The sequence below is a fragment of the Ochotona curzoniae genome, unplaced genomic scaffold (genome assembly GCF_017591425.1).
Source record: "Ochotona curzoniae isolate NIBS_2020 unplaced genomic scaffold, NIBS_Ocur_1.0 contig_4105, whole genome shotgun sequence".
Taxonomy (NCBI): Eukaryota; Metazoa; Chordata; class Mammalia; order Lagomorpha; family Ochotonidae; genus Ochotona; species Ochotona curzoniae.
The window spans coordinates 370,435-383,561 of record NW_024466129.1 but is presented as its reverse complement, the minus strand read 5'-3'; the positions used below and the strand labels follow the sequence as shown (position 1 = coordinate 383,561).

The 13,127-nt window shown below is 45.9% G+C and overlaps 1 protein-coding gene across 6 annotated transcripts in view; it reads right to left on the bottom strand.

Moving 5' to 3' along the window:
• Nucleotides 1-8,862, bottom strand: part of DNM3 (dynamin 3) — a 501,537-nt gene extending 492,675 nt beyond the window's left edge. For 3 of the 6 annotated variants that reach the window (XM_040984259.1, XM_040984258.1, XM_040984260.1), the window contains exon 1: nucleotides 8,641-8,862. In XM_040984259.1, the coding sequence (XP_040840193.1) occupies nucleotides 8,641-8,801 (161 nt within the window). In that variant the 5' untranslated portion in view covers nucleotides 8,802-8,862. The remainder of the gene's footprint in view (nucleotides 1-8,640) is intronic. The other 3 variants (XM_040984262.1, XM_040984261.1, XM_040984263.1) reach the window with 1 other exon arrangement.
• Between the last annotated feature and the right edge of the window lie 4,265 nt (nucleotides 8,863-13,127).

Below are 13,127 nucleotides of genomic sequence, written 5' to 3'. Positions count from 1 at the left end.
ACATGATTTTTTTCAGGGATTAAGTCAACAAATTAAGGAAAGTTTCTTAAGTTGAATTCATAAGTAATGAATGCTGTATTCAGACAGTATTCAGATGGTTAGAGTGCTATTTCCACATGAAACAAAAACGGCATCACACATTGGTTGTGTTCAGACAGCAAAACTCAGAGATCCATGAATGTTAACATACTAAAACAAGACCTCAGCCTTTTTTTCCTCACTTCAATAAATTAAAAGAATGGGCTAACCAGAAAGCACAACCAACACACACACACACACACACACACACACACACACACACACACACTTCTAAATCCTCACTAAATAAGACACAGAAAGCTATTCAAGCATACAGAGATGGAACTAGTTAACCAGCTCAAAGCTAAAACTTGTGGCTAACAAGTAGTGAGAATAACAACCAACTCAGAATATAAAGCCTTCCCCTGAGTGACACTGGATATTATTTCAACTTCCACAACAGTGACGCTGGTTCTTCTCCTAACCTCCCGAACCACTCAAGTTCAGCTGGTACTCAGGGGAAGCCATCCTGCCTCTCCAGCTGCTTCCCCAGCTCAGCTGTGGTCCCCTCTTCTAAGCCAGCCTTGCCTGCTAACACTTCCACAAGAAAAGGGCATGCCAAAAGCTATTGACTTCATATCGCAGAATAAATTACCTTCTTTAAACTATGTTTTCTAAAAGAATATCTAAAAATAGTATTAGCAAATTTCATTTCAATTATGTTACCTCTGTGTTAGTAAGTCAACTATATTCACGACCTCCAGATTTCATCCAATGACTGCTAGCACTTGACTTTTTTCTTGTTTCAGCTGCTATGCTTCTTTTTTTCTTTCTTTCTTTCTGACTATCTTTACATAGTTAATTATGGCACAAAGGTTCAAGGGCTACAGGAAAGTATTATTTCCACATTGTTTTTCTGTATCTGGGGGGAGGGGGAGGTAAAGGAAGAAGAGCTGCTTTGCTTCTAAATCAAAGTTTTAAAATAAGCTTTTATTATCCCATTAGAAAAATAGTAAGAATTAATAAAATCCTTACTATTCCTTACCAAGTGGAAACGTACTTTGGTAAAGAGTATACAAACTGGATTCATCTTCTATAATTGTATCACTTAAGGAAAATATACCAAGCAATAATACTAAATGTGTATTTTTCTTCTTAAAAGGTCCACATAAACTGCTTTAAATAATCCTAATATAAAGAGCTGGTGTTGGGTACAACTGTCATTTTCTAACAAAGAGAAGAATTTGCAAATATGCATCACCATATACTATGCCTCCTAAACTTACTAAGGTTTTAAAAATATTTAGAAACTGTCCCACGTAAACAAAAGATTTAAACTAATATCCATCACTTACTAAACTATACATGATGAGGCAGGCATCTGGCATCCTCTTACTTAGAATTCACAAAGGTAAGTAAAGGCATGAATAAAGAAATTAACTAAGGCCTAATGAGGCTAAAGAACCTCCTAAGAGAGAGCCTTGCTACCATCAGTGGTCACAGGTGGGCCCGCCACCAGTCAGCAGAGCCTGCACTCCACTGCCATAACGTGCCGACTCTTTCTTAAACACTCACTTTTGTGAGAGCTAAGGAAAAACACCGTAAACCAGATTAGTCAACCACAGTCTTTTCAGCCCCAAGCCACTAAGCCAACTGACAAAGAGGCCCACCCCAAGCCCCACCTTCATCTAACATGTCTGGATATGCCATCCTTTGTTATAGTGTAACACTGAAGTAGTGGAAAATGACAATGACACATTGTCACAAAGAAGCACAGAGGCATGCTTGAAACCCCTAGAAGTAGAGGACATGCAGCCTAGATGATGGAGAAAACAAAAATCTAAAGGAATCTTGTATGATTCATGTAATTTGGGGACTAAATACACCATCCTTTTCCTCAACTACTCTCTTTATCATCAAACATTAAGGGCTTAATGCATTGTTAAGGCTTCTTGAAATTAATAAAATAATTTCTAAGATATTGATGGGCCTCAAGTCATCAATGTATTCTTACAAAATTAAAATGGGCAAACGGAAGGATGTGTTTTTGCTGCAAAAAGGCATCTCGTATTCTACCTAAAAGTTCACCCATTTCTTTGAACAGTCTCCTTTCCACTTGCATTATTTATTTACATGCAAGTGTTTGGAAGCTGGTCTTGGTTTCAGCAAGCCCTACCAGTGACTGCCCCATGCACAACTTTCAAATCGCCACCTTGTGAATAAATATTAATAATGCATGAAAACATGCTATGCCTTATTCAATCTAATTCTGAGTCCATCCCCTGAAATTCACACACCACTCAAAACAAATTCTCAAGTCAAATTATCTAGCTTAAGTCTGAGTCCCCTTCCAGTGACAGAGGAGGAGTGATGGGGCAGGAAGGGAGGATGTAGCCTCATTATTTTTCTGCTGCTATCAAGAAGAGAATGGAAGGTAGTATCAAGAAGGGGGAAAGACTGGCCCAATGCAAAGGACTGGGAAAAGGAGCAGGCAGGGTGAGAGGGAGGCGCTCTGAAACAATGACAAGGAGGGGAAAGGCGAACTGACACTGACGCAGGACCCAGATCTGAACACCAAGTTCCAGACTCAGCTGTGACTTCTCCGACCTTGGACAAATCTCCGTATCCTGGTGTAACTCCAGGAAGTGAGAAAATTAAGCCAGAGGAAAGCCTCTTGGAGCAACCTAGGGAAACAGCAGCCATTAGCACTAATAAAAGAGGAAAACTTTAGCTACCTGTGGCCACACACACACACTTAATACAGAATTAACAATTACTTTAAATGTGCTTTTTAATGTGTTTATGTGTTTAATGTGTTTTAAATGTGAGAGTTTCCACCCCTTTTTATTTACACTGTCCTCTTTACAAACAACATATTACATTTTCAAGTTACCTTTAAACATTTTCTCTGATGTATTTCTTCAATTCACTTACTACTTTAAGCAAATGCCTTATTCTTCAAAAGAGGAATAGAAATCCCACCTCCCTTACCTGTCAGTGCTTTGGAGGCCCTAATAAAAAAGCAAGTGGTCTGATCTACATCCCCTTTCCGTTAACTGTCATGGCATCATCACATTTTTAATCTCTCCAATGCCTTTTCTTTCTTGTTATTGGTCTCTCGGGTCCTCTCCAATATACAGTATCTCTCTGTGATAAAGTGACAGCCTAAATTCAGTGCCTAGTAGTCAAGTTCGACATCGACACATATCACCAACTCCCTGCTTTGACACCGATACTTCAGCACATGCAGCCCTGAGCTAAAACGAAACCAGCTGCCAATGACACTGGAAACGCACTTATTCACTGCTTGCCACTTACAGCTCAGTTCAGCCTCAGAAATATAATTTGGGGGGATTCTTCTGGTAAGCATAAACTGACACACCGTGAGGTTTTTATCCAAATTGAGATTTATACTCAATTGAGCTTATTCTTTAAAATTTTACTTGTTTGTATTTGAGAGGCACAGTGAGACTAACCTTTCATGTGCTGGTTCACTCCTGAAAAGCCTGCAACAGCTGTAGCTGCCAGACCAAAGGCAGAGCCTGCCGTCAGCCAGGACTCCCACACGCACAGCATGAATCCACACCTGAGACCAGTTACCTCTGAGGGTGCACTACGTCCAGCCACGTCTCCCACACGTACAGCATGAATCCACACCTGAGACCAGTTACCTCTGAGGGTGCACTACATCCAGCCAGGTCTCCCACACGTACAGCAAGAATCCACACCTGAGACCAGTTACCTCTGAGGGTGCACTACATCCAGCCACGTCTCCCACACCCACAGCATGAATCCATGCCTAAGACCAGTTATCTCTGAGTGGCATTAGCACGAAGCTGGACCAGACACAGAGGTGGGACTTGAAGGTAGCGACTCTGATGTGGGACACGGACCTCCAAAGTGGTGTCTCAACTGCTACACCAAATACGCCCGACTGTGCCCATATTTCTCAAGAGTTCCAAAAGGAATCAGATCCAAGGATAAATCCCAGCTTCGTCACTTGGTAGTTTCACTGAGTTTCCCTTCATGTCGAGATGAGGATGTGAAATGCAAGAACCAAAAAGCACAAGCACGTAGCAGGAGTCATGCCTGCCACCCATGTCCCCCTTCCTCCGCACTTCATAAAAATGTGTTCAGTACAACGCAATCCACTACAACGTCCAAACCAATGCTGAAAGTCTGAGAAATCACAAAATGTGGGCCGTATGGAAAGTTACATTCCTCTCCGTGGTCTATTTCCTCATGACGCTCTTGACTTACTCTGGTAGAAGTCTTCTACTTCTTAGCAGTTGCTTGCTGTGTTTTAAAGATAATAATAAGTAAAAACCTCATAATTTAACTCGTTATTAGTTAGCAAAGGTACCACCCAGGGGAAAAAACGATATTGTCTGCCAAATAAAACATACAAACTGAGTTTGTTATATATAAACAGCTTAAACAAAGCTATACACTACAACAATGCCAAATGAGAGTAACACTTTCCAGAAGCTCAAGCTATATGATAAACCTATTCTAAAACGTACAATCCTATCAATAATTCCGTTTTTAATTTTGATTATCCATTCAACACAGCATAAAGTGGCTCACCTTTGTGGTTCACCCTCAAAACAACTTTGATAACCAACATACCCACTTTTAGAAATCTCACAACTACCTACTGAAACAAACTCTGAGCAGCAGAATAACTTTTAAAAAATATTTATTTCGTCTTCATTAACAACATCTTTTCTACGTGTAAAGAACTGTAAGTGAGTTTACCACTCAGGCTTGAATTTAAAAAAAGCATAATCCTTGTTCTACATATAAGCAGCATTAAAGAACTAATATTTCTAACAAATGCATCAATAAAAGAAAATTTTATATTTTAGCAATTAGTGCAATTTTCACTTAATACCTGAATAAACAAGTTTTACACAATGTGATCATATATTTTAATAAACTACTCAATGCATAAATGCCTCATATATTACAGAAAATGCTTTTTTAACTAACTTCCTTCCTATCTAGACTGCCCCAGATCTCTTGCCAAATGAGGCAAGGTAGACACACAAAGGAATATGAATAAGAGGATAAATACAGCAGCTTTTTTATAAAAGCACTGTTCATACAGGCAGTAAGAGAGAGGTTAAGTGTGCTAATCAGATGAACAAACACCAGAATAGCAGGTGAGTTAGTGGAAGTCCAACGCCTCGGGCTGAATTCTAGCTCCACTGCTTCTACATTAAATTAAATCAGCCCTGAGCAAGTTCTCCAAATGCCCTACATTCCAATTTCCTCTTGTGTAAAACGATACTCGTAAGAATACATACTTCTCTGGAGTTTCAGGAAGCTCTAAAGGGATTATTCATGTACAAGCATCCAGAATAGTAGAAATGCAGCAACTAGTTGATAGATGGTAACCATTCCTATCACTATCCCACCGTAAATAGTCAGATACACATATCATAATCATATATACATTTTGTACATCATGACATGTGGATTATTCCACAAGTAAAGCAACAGGCAGACCAAAAGGCAGAGAATCCCCATGGCCGGACCACTGGTGTCAGCGTCTGTTCACTAGATGTTATGGCTGCCTTTCACTGCCAACACACACCTCCCCCAGAATAATCCAAAGAACCACTGATTCACAATGGTAACTTCATCAAACAAAAAGCCACAAACAAACACAGTTTATTCATAACTTGTTTTATTCATAATAACCTCAAATGTGTCACAACTACAATTGTATGAAGTAGATGGATTCACATCCAAAGTCATTCACTAGGGACTACCTTCAATAGCAGTGAACTGTTGGAGAGGAAATACGGTTAGAACTGTTAAATATTAAAGGAAAAACTGCGTGAGTACTTTGATGGGAACAAGCTTATCTCATGAGCACCTGATGTGCTGTTTTGGACAGTGATGACACACCCTTGTCTGACGACATCACTCAATAGCTGTGCGTTCCGTCAGGCTGTTTAAACCAAAGATGTGCGAAGTTACAGCCTTCCTTTCTGTCCCTCTTGGACGAAGTTTCCCCCACCCTTTGCCTTCCTGGCCCACTCTTCTTGAACACTGCCCATGTGTGTCTGTATTCCTCTCCTTCTGAATAAACTTACCACTTTCTTTAAAAAAAAAAAAAAGTTACATCCTTAAAGGAAAAAAATCCTATCTTTATTGCAAATCCTGGTTAACAAAAAGAGCTAAAAGCTTTAATGGAACATGAATACCACTTTTCCCACGTCAACTAAATCTCTTATCAAAAAAAATTCATTTTCCCTAAGGTAGGTTTATAATTAGAAACTACATTTCTCAATAATTCAGTGACCGAAATCATTAAAGTCAAATGGCCTTTCTAATTAAATGTTCTCCTTAATGTATAAGCTTCATCAGGCAGGTGCCATCTCTACAGTGACTAAAGCCATATTTATTACATAAGCTTTTTCCTCTGTGTTCAACCTTAACTTCGACTTGACATCCAACAGTACTTATTTATTGCTAAAACTTCTTAAAGTATAACAAATTACTAATGCATTCTGGTTACTACTCTGATTTTTACAATATTTATATTCCTTTTTTATTTTATCATGATAAAAGCTCAATAGTAAACATTTCACGTTTGTATATATTTTTCTCACTTCAAAAGAATACCTAGTGAAGTAAAATGGGCACAATTGTATCATGGCATTCACAAGAAGATTAGGATTTGAAAACCTAGAGATCAGAATTGAGATGTGCATAAAATTAGATTCAAGCTTAGGACATAAATACTGCACTTGTAAGGCAGTTCAAAAAGTTCATGGAAAATGAAATTAAAAGTTTACTTTGGTGCAAAAACATCTTGAAATACATGCACAATTTTTTCATAACACACATTTGCCCTCCACATTGCCCTCATTCAGGCGCATGTGAATCAATATGTGAAAAATAAGTAAAAAGTTGGTCATTACATTTGAATCTTGAGTATTTGCTAGGAAAGGCAGATGTGGTTAAATAATTCTTAAGGCATGATGATGAAATTTTCCAGAACTTGAAAAACCATAAACATGCTATCATCAAACCTCTCCACCCTGTGGATGCCACTTTAAATCTAGTGAATTTCACTGGCAATAAATCAGAGAAAATGTTTGCATAGATGTTCGCAATCACATTTCATCCATGACTTCACAAGATGGCTAAGATGACGAAGGCAAAAAGCTGGACCACCACTTTTCCACTGACCACAAATAATGAAACCAATGCAAAGGGATACCTCATCTAAGGATACCGGCCAGTCGTCAGCAATTACACTTTTTAAAAATTCTTACATTCTAGATCATTCAGAAAGAACAAAAATATGAAATGCGTATCATCTGAGAGATGCAATATCACGTGACAGAAAAAAATACACTGTTTAAAAACCCTAACATCCTCAAAAGAGAAGTGGCAATATCAGCTCCCAGGGTGCACACCACCAAGCACAAACCAAAAGAAAGGAAGGCAGGAAAGGGTACAGCAGCCTCCTGCTCCGCAAGCCACTCTCGAACCAGACAAAAAGGATGGAGCGCAGCCTCAGGAGTGTCCCCTGCTGCCACTGCGCGCCGGGCCACCTGGCTGCAAGCGGCCCCACACCAGCTCTCCTGGGGGAGGCAGGGAGGTAACCCGCAGCCCTCCAGAACGGCTCCGAGGAAGAAAGCTCAATTTCTAGCCACAGATGAACTCTGCCGCTTGTTTGTTTTCCTGCATTCAGAATCGTGGCGAAAACCGACTGAGGCAAGACAAACAAGCGCTGAGGGAGAATGACGCCGGGGAGAGGGGGCCGAGCGCGAGCCGCTGCGGGGATGACACGGCACCTGGACAGGGCGCGCGGCGGGGACGGGGTGTGCCCAGGGCGCTTCCCCGCTGAGGACACAGCGTCCCTGGCGGAACCGCACCGCCAGCCGCGGGGCCGAGAGCCGGGCGGGGAGACGGCTTTGTGCAGCCCCGAGCCTGAGCAGCCCGGAGGCTGAGCAGCCCGGCCCGGCGCCTCACGCCCCGCGCCCCACATCCCGCGCCCCGCGCCCCACAACCCGCGCCCCGGCCCTGCGTCCCACGCCCCACAACCCGCGCCCCGGCCCCAAGCCCCGCGCCCCACACCCCGGCCCCGGCCCTGTGTCCCGCGCCCCACAACCCGCACCCCAGCCCCGCGCCCAGCGCCGCGGCCCCGCCTCCGCGCCTCACACCCCGGACCCGGACCCGGGCCTCACACCCCGACCCCGGCCCCGACCCCGCGACCCGCGTCCCACACACCACACCCCGCGCCCCGCGCCCCACAAACGGCCCCGGCCCCACACCCCGCGACCCGCGCCCCAGCCCCGACCCCAAGCCCCACACCCCGGCCCCAGCCCCGGCCCCGCGCTCCACACCCGGCCCAGCGCCTCACACCCCGCCCGCAGCCCCACAACCCGCGCCCCGGCCCCGACCCCGCGCCCCACACCCCAGCCCCGACCCCGGCCCCGGCCCCGACCCCGCGCTCCACACCCGGCCCCGGCCCCGGCCCCGGCCCCACCCCAGCCCGACCCCGCCCCGACCCGCGCCCACACCGCCCCGGCCCGGCCCCGACCCCGCGCCCCCCACACCCCGCCCGCAGCCCCGGCTCCGCGCCCCGCGCCCGCTCACCTGCCCACGAAGTTCTCGAGCACCGAGCTCTTGCCGGCGCTCTGGCCGCCCACCACGGCGATCTGCGGCAGCTCCAGCAGGCAGCTCTGGCCCAGCGCCGAGAAGGCGTCCTGCAGCCGGTTCACCAGCGGGATCAGCTCCTCCATCTCGCGGTTCCCCATGCTGCCCGCCCCGGGGTCGCGTCGCCTCAGCCCGCCGGCTCCGGCCGCCCGCTCCTGACAGCTCGCAGCCCGCAGCGCGCCTGTGCGGGAGGAGAGGGCGTGGCCGGCGCCAGGCCCCGCCCCCGACGCCTCCGGCCGCGCGCGCGTTCGCGTCCCGGCGCTGCCGGAGCGCAGGGGTCGGGGCGGCCGCGCATCCGGTGGGCAGCAGCAGGGGCACCGACAGCCCCCCGTGTCCGGCTGGGGTCGGGGCGGCCGCGCATCCGGTGGGCAGCAGCAGGGGCACCGACAGGCCCCGTGTCCAGCCCTGCCGCAAGGGTCGCGGCGGATGCTCAGGAAGGACCTGCATCCCAGGTCCTGGCCTGACCTTCCCTGCCGTGAGGAGCCCACGACCCCTCATATCTACCATGCCCACTGGACCTCTCAGCCCAGCTGCTCCCTCCGGCCCTCCAACCTTTGCACTGTGCTGCATCCCTGTTAAATTTAGCCCATGGGAAGTGATTTGCAGTGGGTGGAGGGCCTGGGAGAATCCACAGCCAAAGGTCATGCTTCCTGGAGCGCCCTTAGCCGGTTTCTCTGGTTGCAGCCTCAAACGTGACACTTCCCTGGACTGCCTCACACTGCATTGCCTCCCCTAAGCACTTCTTACGACTTTAACTCCACATAAAGGCTAGAGACTATACACAAATATCACAGGTACCCTATCCTGCACATGAACGCGCCTCCAGCTCGGTCCCCAGCCTCACAACCTCTATGTCCCACAGTGTCAGCTGAACCCCAGCCCTGTGCGGTAGCCTCGTGACTAAAGTCCTCACCTTGCATGTGCCTTGGGACCCTGTACCTGCGTGGGAGACCCAGAGGAGGCTCCCGGCTCCTGGCTTTAGTTCAGCTCAGCTCCAGCCATTGAGGCCTCCTGGGGAATGAACCGGCAGAAAGTCCTTTGTCTCTGTGTCTTATTCTCTCTGTAAATCTGACTTTGCATAAAAGGAAATAAACATATTTTTTAAAGTGTGATAGGTTTAAAATTTTTTTCAACTTAACTCAAATCTGAACTCTGGGCTTTATAGATGTCCCTCTAATCCAAAAACCACTTGTACAGAAATGTTCATAATAACACCCCCTCCCAAAAAAAAGCACCAGCAATGCAAATGTCCAACAACAGGCTCCTGTGTTGGAAACTTTCATTCCCAGGGCGGAAGTGTTGGGCGGTGTTTAGGTGCCACGGAGTAAGGCCTTTCTCCGCAGGGGGCTGATGTTAAGGAGTGGCTTTGTTCCTGCCCGCTGGGCCTCTCACCGTGTACTGCCCTCTGCCTTGTTAAGATCTCAAGAGCTCCCTTCAGATGCTGAGCCGATGGCAGCACCGTGTCCTTGGGTTTCTTGGCCAAATAAACTTATGTCTTGCACATCACACAGCGTCACACATTTTGTTATAGACTCTGAGGAGAACTGAGATGACACATACAGTGCAAAACCCTCAGCTATAAAAAAAAAAAAAGAACGGACTTCAGGGATGGCGCTAGCCTGGTTGGACTCCCTATGTAGAATGGAAGACACCAAAGCCCCTATTCTTTAATTCTATTTGTTTCTATTTGAAACTGATTCCACATCAAGTTCTACAACAGCAGAACTATTCTGCATTAAGAGAAATTGATGTTAGTTGCCTTTGGAGGATGGTGACTGACGGCAGGAAGCATGAGGGGCCTCTCTAGAGTGCTAGGAATGTTCTAGATCATGATTGGGCTATTGGTAGGTGTTTGTCAAAACTCATCAAGCTTAAGTTCTGTGCAGTTCACTGTAAATTATATCTCAACTTTTTTTTTTACAAACAGGACAAAGCTAAATGCATTGTCTTCTCCACTAAAGTAGCTCCCTCTTGCAAGATCTGTCCCATGCATCTTTTCTAAGAATTATCCATCCATCCAACCAGTGTTTGTAGCTATGCTTGGCATGAAGCTGGAAAAGCATGAATGATGACTGAGAGGTGGCCACAGCCATGTGCATAAAAGGAACATTTGCTTAGACATGAACCAGTAGCAGTCAAAGCCCTTTGCCAGAGATACGCCATGGAGAAGAGAGCGACCAGCATACGCTAAGGAAGATGGCAACTACGGTTGGTAGCATTTTTTATCAACAAAAAGCAGATACAAAACATGCTGATAAAAGTAAATACACATCCCGCGTGCCATGAGCCAGCCTCTCCCCACAGACCTCGAATGAACTCCCCTACTTGGCTGCTCTGATTCAATTCAGATTTCTGATACTTGCAATCCAGTGTCCTGACACACACATCCTCTAGTGTGTTCCCTACAACGACCCAGTCACAATTCAGAACTCAAAAGACATTCTAGCTTCCTCTCGCTCTTGCTCACCCCCTAAACCAAGTCGGTCCCCACACCATGACCATTCTACCTCATCGAAAGCCGTTTTGTCCTCTCCATCTTGGAGTGAGTCCCTCAGCTGTAACTATCTTATCTCCAACAACCATCTTCACTATGCTTCCTGTACAGATAGATTTCACCAAATAGATTTTCACTGTTGCACTTGACACATTGCATTCGGTTACATACCACATTCTCTCTCCCACCAATGTGAGAGGCAGAATAATACCCCACCATGTTGGCCACGTTCTAATTCCCAGAATCTATAAATATTACCTGAATTAGTACAAGGGATTCCGCAGATGTTAACAAATAGGGGCCTTGGGATAGAAAGATTATTCTAGATTATCCATTCAGACGGGTCCAGTCTAATCACATGAATACATAAGAGCAAAGGATTTTTCCCATATGTATCCAAAGGAGACACTGACCATAGATGCAATTTGACAGGTTTTAGAGGAGGAGAAAGGGATTCGTACACCAAGAAACTACACTTAAACTGAAAAAAGCAGGGGAACGCTGTCCCCTGGAACCTCCAAGAGGAAGACATCCTTGCTGGCCCTTTGACTGCAATTCAGTGAGCTCAGTGCAGACTTCGACGTCACAGAACTGTAACAACTGTTAACGGTTTATTTGTACTTGAAAGGCAGATTTTACAGAGAAAAAAGAAGAGACACAAAGAGAGATCTTCCAGCTGATGATTCACTCCCCAAATGGCTGAGCTAATCCAAAGCCAGGAGCTCTCTCTAGTCTCCCATGTGACTTCAGGGTCCCCAAGACTTGGGTCGTCCTCCGCTCTTTCCCAGGCCAGTAGCAGAGAACAGGATCCGAAGTGGAGCAGGCAGGACGCGAGATGGTGCCACAGGGTGGAAGATCGGCTTTCTGTGCCACCATGCCAGCCCCTATAATAAATTTGTGTTGTTTTAAAACATTATTTCCTATGAAACTGTGTCATAAAATGAAATAAATGTAGTTTAAAAAAAAAACACTATTTCAGTGGTTTTGTTATAATGGGAAAACCCCACCCATATAACATTTTCTCAGCACCTGAAACCACAGTTTACTAAAGACAGACCTAGACAAATTAATACAACACAGGTAGTGTGTCCCCATGTATGAAGAACGAACTAAGCCCGCTTCCAAAGCTCAACTGCTGCAGCACTAACCCCTAATGTGACTGCGTTTAGAGCAGGAAAGAAATGAGCGTGAAGTCATAAGGGTGATCACCTAACAGGCTGAGTCTCAGCAAACACCTGAGCTATCTCACTCTTACTCTTCCTCCCCCACTTTCTATCCCCTCTGCGTTTCTCCCTCTCTACCTACCAGGTGTCCACACAGTAAAAAGGCAGCCATCTACAAGGCAGAAAGAAAATTCTTGGCAAGAAATGAGTCAACTGGCACCTCGACCTTGAACTTCCTAGCCTTGAGAGCGGTCAGAAATGAATACCTGTTGTGTAAGCCGCTCAGTTGGTGATGTTTTGTTAGAGAAGCCCCCGATGACTTCAAGCACAGGCTTTGTTGGAAGGAACCTACGATAGAAAGCAGCGAGCAGTCCTTGTGTCCGCGGCCAGTATGATTTCAGTGGGAGAAGATCTGGGTGATCCTGAGGACAGCCTGCTCTCTGTGCGTGCCCTGAGGAACACCAAGCACCGGGAGCACTCCCTCTAGTGTCCGAGTGCTCTGCATATGAATTTAGAAGACAATTCTGCCAAGCGTTTGGCAGAAGCAACATACAAATTTGAAGTTCATCAGCGCTGAAGCATCATCTCTATTCTTCATAACTTAGTTCAAATCAGTTCAATCAAACTGCTTCCAGAAACCATTCCGAACTACCCTTACCAACAGATTTCCTTCTTTAATGCCTCTTTCCAGAATTAGTCCTGCAATAACATGAAACGAAGAGAAATCTAACACCGAAACACTCACCTCAAGGTCTCCAGGAACACAGACA